Below are 6833 nucleotides of genomic sequence, written 5' to 3' on the forward strand. Positions count from 1 at the left end.
ACCACACCCAACTCATAAAGTTCTCACCCTCCACAAATGCCATGGCAAGTGGAATGATTTGATTGTTTCCATCCACACCAATGGCAGTCAGGATTTGCCCTTTGTACTGACCAGTCAGGAATGTACCATCCACAAACATCACAGGAGGACAATGCCGGAAAGCTTCAATGCACATAGCAAAAGAGAAGAATACTCGTTTCAACACCTTGAAACCTGGTATACTCAGCAACCTTGTATGTTATACGTTAACATAAGTGTCGGGATTCCTCTCCTTCAGTACATCCAGGAGACGGACAACATTATCATATGAGTCAAAGAACGTCCCAAATCTTTCCTCCATAGCCTTCTGCTTAGCCCTCCAAGCCTTCCCATAACGAATGTTATAATTCCATCTGACCTTCACTGCTGTCTGAATGTGTTTTGCTTCCATATCTTTTTTCTCCACTATCTCAGTATACATGAGTTGCGCAATGAGAGTTGAAGTCAGGTTTGGATGACGAACCAATAAGTTTTTCCTCACACAATTATGTGGGACCACATTCGTGACAACCCAGTGGATGTTATACTTCGGCACGTGCCCGTGCACCTTCACAGGACAACCTGTTTCAACACACTTCATGGTATAGTTTGTTGGGTTTGATCTGTCTGTCCGGAAAACCCTCTGAGTAGACATAGCCCACTTTATCACTGCATACTTCAATTTTTTCTTTGTATCAAACATAGCCCCTATCTGAACTTGGTTCAGATTATATTGCCATGGAGTCTCATGGCCATCGTTCACAGTAAGGCCGGTGGATATGTCCTGATTCCATGCAGAAGGAATCGGTACCTCCACTTCATCCTTAGAATTTTCAGAATCCAGATCCTCCGCATATCCATCCTCGTCCTCTTCCTCCATCACCCTCTGCATTTCATCGCCTTCCTCATCCCCATCAGCAACACCAGAACCAGCTAATATTATCGACTAAATATTCTGCCCAGTATCATGACCACAAACATTGTCCAACATGTAGTCTGACTCCTTCTCGGTTTGGCTAGGATCCACATCCGGTGGCTGTGACCCGGATAAATGAATCTCGTTAGCAACTCGACTACCCTGGCCGGGTTCATACCCCACATGGAATTGTACGGTATTCTCCTCCTTCGCCACTGGCTGCACTAGGACATATGGGTGGATTCTTCGGTCTCGGCAACGACTTAACAGGGTCAACCAATGCTGGCTCCTATCTATCGGCATCAACTCCCACTTGACATTTTTACAGGATTTGGTCCACAATGCATGAATACTGACGGAACATACTTCAGAATCCAACCCAAAACTAGTAGTCAACCAGTGCTTCAACTGTCTAATGTCCACTCTGTCCGGGTCTGAAAGTGTCATGACGCCATTTTTAAACTCGCTAAGATCAACCCCCAACTCATTATATCGAACATTACCAGGGCCATAGTAAACAATCAAATTTACTGATACTGACATTTTCACCTGTCAGACATTGCCACCTTCTAATTAATCGCAATGAACAAATTGTTACTGGCTACACTAACTATCCGCTAAAATGCCAACACAAACCAATTATCACTAACAAATGTGACGCGTGATTATACCTTCGCCGCTTGTGGCCACCTCACGAAGAACTTGCACCAACAGACAACACCAATGCCACCCCCTCGGCGGCACGAAGCTGCACCTCCTCCTCACCAGCCAAACCGCCTCCTCCTCCTCCTCAGCCCACCATGGCCTCTCCTCCTCCTCACCCCATCATGACTCCACCTCACTTGTATGCACAAATAGCTATCCCATTGGGAAAAAATGACCGTAGGCCGGTGGAGATGGCTACGATCTACCGTTTCTGTGCTTTGGATTGGAAAATAGGTGGAGAAACGAAGAGATCAGCGAGGGGGGCGATGTACAGAGAGGAACGAGAGAGACAGAGCAAGAACAGCGAGAGGAGAAAGAAGACGCCGCTCGGGCCTTATCCGCTACTCTTCGGCCACTGGTAAGCCGAAGACCTCTTCGGTCGCTGGCTGGCCAAAGAGGCCCGTCTTCGGCCCAGTTCGCGCACACTTCGGCCTGGCTTAACCGAAGACGTCACTTCGGGCTTCCGCAGGCCAAAAGGGTCCACTTCGGCCAACCGTTGACCGACGGGCTGCTAGTTTTGCAAATAACATATCGACACTGCTAGTTTCCGAAATTGCTATAAAAAATGTGCTACTTTTGAAAAAAAATCCCCAGAGCAGCGCCCTTCCTGTTACAGGAGGGCAAAGGGAGAAGCGCCTTCACCCCCAAAATAAGCTATAGACGCAAAGTGCTTTACATGGAACCATGATTCATCAATTGGAGACATGATCCACATAAACCAAACAAGCCAAGATAACCAGTGTTCAGCAGAATCCGACATACGTGTAGTGAGGCAAGCAGACTGATATATAGTTGCATCATCCATACATATACAAGTACTTCCAATAACATGTTTATGTTCCATACATATTTGTAGAAATATATATGCCTGAAATCATCTCACTTCTCAAATTGGGCACATTACTGCTAATCATCCCACAAGTTCTTAATTAGTGCTGCTACCACAACATTAATTGTCCCATATATAAGTCTAGTTATTAGTATGATTAAACTACCCACAGTGGGAGTAACATAAGTAGTAACACCACTCATATCTAGATAAAATAAATGATGTGGCAAGTAATAAATGAAGAAAAAGAGGAAAGTGGTAACATAGCTAGTTACTAATAGTATGAGGGGGTGTTTGGTTCCAGAGACTTTTTTGTGTTGGGACTAGAAAAAGTCCCTAGCAAACCAAACAGAGTGGGACTTTTTGCAAAAAGTCCTTAGAAGCACTTCCTTGAGAGTCTTTTTCAAAAAGTTCTAGGGACTAGAAAAAGTCTTAAAACTAGAGAACCAAACACCACCTAACATCACACATATTAAAAAAAGATAAGTTTATAGTCTAATAAATAAAGTGTTGCATGTTATCACACATATATTACTTCCTATTATAAAAGTAGTAACATAGACTAGTAACATAATATGTTACTAGTCTATGTTACGCATTATCTCTCTTAATTAGTGCGCCTATTTTTTTGCTTCCGCTTGCACACTCGTTTCAGTGAAAAGGCGCCTACTGATTCAGGGGGGAAATCGACTACCGGCTGTTTTACCAAATAAAAGAAATCATACATTCAAAAACTCTTCCTAAATTTTAAAAGATTCATAGATATGAAAAATGACATGGATTTTAAGAAATCTTGACTTACGAAAACTTCTTGTGATTTGCGCAAAACAAGAAATCTCTTGAATTATAAAAATGTTCCCAATTAGCAAAACGTTCGCAGATTTGAAAATATTGTTCATGAATTCAGCAAATGTTCATGATTTAAATTTTTATAAATTCAAAAAATGTTCAAGAATTTGTAAAAAAATCTAAACAAAAGGAAAGCATAGAAAATGGGTGACGCTACGTGTCCGCCGGTGGAAATTCAAAAAGGATCAGCCGCCTTGCTGACCATTGGGTTGACACATTAATGATGTCTGATCTCCAACGTAACGTAAGAAGCCACCCTTTGCAACAAGAGTGGTGTTTCTGCAACAGTCTGCTTGTTGCAATCACCCAAGCCTGTATTTTTTATTTTTTTACAACAAATATCTTATTGCAATTTTTTTTGCAACAGAGATCATGTTGTAGAAATTTTAAAGATCACCCGTGCCTGTGATTTTTTTATTTTCTACAACAGAGATCATGCTTCAGATTTTTTTTCCAACAAAGGTCTTGTTACAGAATTTTAAAGATTTCTGGATATGGTTCCTCTTTGCAACAAGAGCTTTGTTTCAGAAACACACAGACTATTGCAATAAGAGCTTTATTCAGAAACATGCTCCCTCGAAACCGTCATTCACCGCGAGCTTCAGATAGTGGTGAGGGAGGATCGGCGCCGCCCGTCCTCGCCTTCGTGCCGCCGCCGGTGAGCACCGGACCTCCGACCAAAGTCACCTCGCCACCATCCTCCTCTTCCTTTTGTTTTCTGCATCTCTTTGTATCTCTTGCCGCAAAAGCGTCGTTCGTCGGTGTTGTCGCGGGTCCTTGCTATGAAGCTCGCCGTCAACCCGGCAGACCTCGCCGAGGCGAGATCCCTCTGCTCTCGGGCGTCCCCACCTCCTGCCTACGGGTCATCCTCGTCGGATCCGGCAAGATTCGGCTGGAATCCTCGCCGTCGTCGCGCTCACGAGTCTTCGCCCCCGCGGCTCCCGGACATCCCTGCCTCCTGCCCGCGCGCCATCCTCGTCGGATCCGGCGAGATTCCTCGCCGCCATCGTCCTCCCGGCCGCACGAGTCACCGCCGCTGCAAAAAACCAGGTAGTTGCAAAACTCTCGTTTTCGAAACAAAGGGTCAGTTGCAGAAACACATGGACACGGGGATGCTCTCATCCTTCTGATCAACAGAGGATCCGACGGACACGGAGCATGCCGGCTGAAGGTAAGCTTTTCCAATAAAAAATTAGGAAAAAGAGAAACAAGACATAAAACATGCAGATGTTTCCCCAAACTGGTGCACAATGAAACTTACACGGGCTGGCCCATTACCGAATAAAGCTAGAGAATAGAAGTATTTGGCGCCTTACGCGTCGCAGGGTGGAGAACTTCTCAACCGGTCGTTACTCAAGAAAAAATAAATTTCACAACTGGTCAAAAAAAAAGGTCGCTCAAAAAAAAAAAACTGGTCAAAAAAGAAGTAAAAAAACAGGAAAGTATTTTTGAGACAGTCTCGGACTCTCCCGTCGTGCCAACCACGTATACATATATGGCTCCCGATCCGATATGTACAGAGGCACAATGGCCGCAGGCTGTCTCGTTCGTCGATCAGATATATCACGCCGCGCACCAAGCCGCTGGTCGAGCATCCCTTCCGAGCTCGCCGGCGTCGTGCTCCGCCGCCTCCCATGCCATGCCGACCGGGTCCGCTTCGCCGCCGTCTGCAAACACTGGCGCGCCTCTGCGCGCCAGACCTCTCCGCCCCCGCACTACCCATGGCTCGCCTTGCCCAACCGGACATTCTACAGCCTGCCCGGCTCCGCCTTCCGGCCGCTGCCGCTCCACCTGGACCGCCACCGGCAGCTGCCGCACGCGCAGAGCTCCTGCGGCGAGTGGCTCGTGTTCGAGCGCTTCGACGGCGCCTATACGCTGGTCAGCCCCTTCTCCATGTCCACCACCATCCTGCTCCCCGGCCTCTCCGACACGTACGCCCCCAACGTGCCTCTCCGGGTCCCGCAAGACGAGCCCAAGCCGTATATGTTGAAGCTCGTGGTGTGCTCCCACGACCTCGTCGCCGCGATCGTCGATGACAACGAGGCATGGACGTATAGCAAGCTCGCCTTGTGCCGGCCAGGGGCGTCCTCGTGGTGGTCCGGCACACCCGACGAGCTTCGCCACCTCCAATACATTGTCTCGTGCGAGGGAAAGCTCTACGCCCTCGACAGCTGGGACGGGCTCTTCTCCGTGTCCATCGCCACCGACAGGCGCACCGGCGAGCCGACCGTTTCACGGGTCGACCACCTCATGGGTAACCCCCGCCGGGGCCGGGTCCTCGGCGACTCGCCGCGATACCTGCTAGAATCCAGCGGAACGTTGCTGTTGGTCTGCAGGGAGGATCCTAAGAGCAAGGCAGAGCAGACGACGATAGGGGGGCGTCGGATGTGGAGTGCGCTCGAGCTGCAGATGGGGACCAAGTTCAGGGTGCTCGAGGCGGACTTGGCGCGGTCGCGGTGGGCGAGGCTGAGGAGCGTGGGCAACGACCGGATGCTGTTCGTCGGGCCATGGTGCTCCCGAGCGGTTCGTGTTACCGCCGCCGCCGCCGCCGAGCACGAGCAGGACTGTCTCTACACCGGGGACCGTATCTTCTTCACGGAGGACGCCATCGCTGGGAGATACAATCATCGATACTACCAGAAACAACCGGAGCCCTTCTACTGCAGCGTCTACGACATGAGGACGAGGCGGTCCGAGTTGTTCCTCGAGACGCCCGTGCGGCCGTTGAAAGGCTTCCCGGTCACGTGGCTATTCCCTCCAACTCCAACTCAGGGATAGCTGCGACTGAATGGTCACTTCTATATATGCATGACAATCTACTCCGGCTAGCTAGCTCGATGTTGGTAGGCTCTGCATGCATGCAATACATCTTGGATTTCCCACCACTGTTGTACTCTACAAGTCTAGACTCTTCTTAAGTTAGATTTTGGAAGCTTTAACCATAGTAGAGTAGATGTTGTGTGTTAGATATTCAAATCTGAAATTTGAGAACTGGTTGCCATGTGTTAGATATTGCAGCAGATCTGATTACGAAACAAACACAAGTTGGCATAACCCAAGTCAATATGTTGGGCCCCATAATGCAAAGGTTTATAAGGGCAGCTCCAAATGCTGACCCGCAAATTTTCTCCGACATCCCCCCACCTCCTTATAGGCGGCCTGCAACTCCGCCTGATTTTGGCGGTGCCGCCAGCGGTCACAGGAGGAGCGGCAGGGCTCGAGCATCACCTACTACTCCGCCACGTCCACATCCTGTTATGTTATGCTCTAAATTCAAGTATAAAGAGGGAGGCTAACTTCTGACAAGCGAGCGGAGCGAGGCCCGTCGCCGATAGGCTTGGATCAGTATTGACCTAGGCCACCTGTATTATATATACCTCTTGTAAGTCGCCGCACGGGATAAGTTGATCAGTTTTAAATCCTCGGCATTTGTAACCTCCCCGATATAGTGAGTTTGACTGGCTGGCGCCCGTTTTCCCCTTCGTATTGAAGGGGTTTTCCCATGTTAAAATCGCG

General features: G+C 48.6%; 1 protein-coding gene across 1 annotated transcript; it reads left to right on the forward strand.

The window, feature by feature from the left end:
- Positions 1-4844: 4844 nt before the first annotated feature.
- On the forward strand, positions 4845-6095 carry LOC123054477 (uncharacterized). Its single transcript, XM_044478288.1, has one exon. The coding sequence runs from the start codon at positions 4845-4847 to the stop codon at positions 6093-6095; it is 1251 nt and encodes a 416-aa protein (XP_044334223.1).
- The last annotated feature ends 738 nt before the right edge of the window (positions 6096-6833 follow it).

Source organism: Triticum aestivum, chromosome 1A (genome assembly GCF_018294505.1).
Source record: "Triticum aestivum cultivar Chinese Spring chromosome 1A, IWGSC CS RefSeq v2.1, whole genome shotgun sequence".
NCBI lineage: Eukaryota > Viridiplantae > Streptophyta > Magnoliopsida > Poales > Poaceae > Triticum > Triticum aestivum.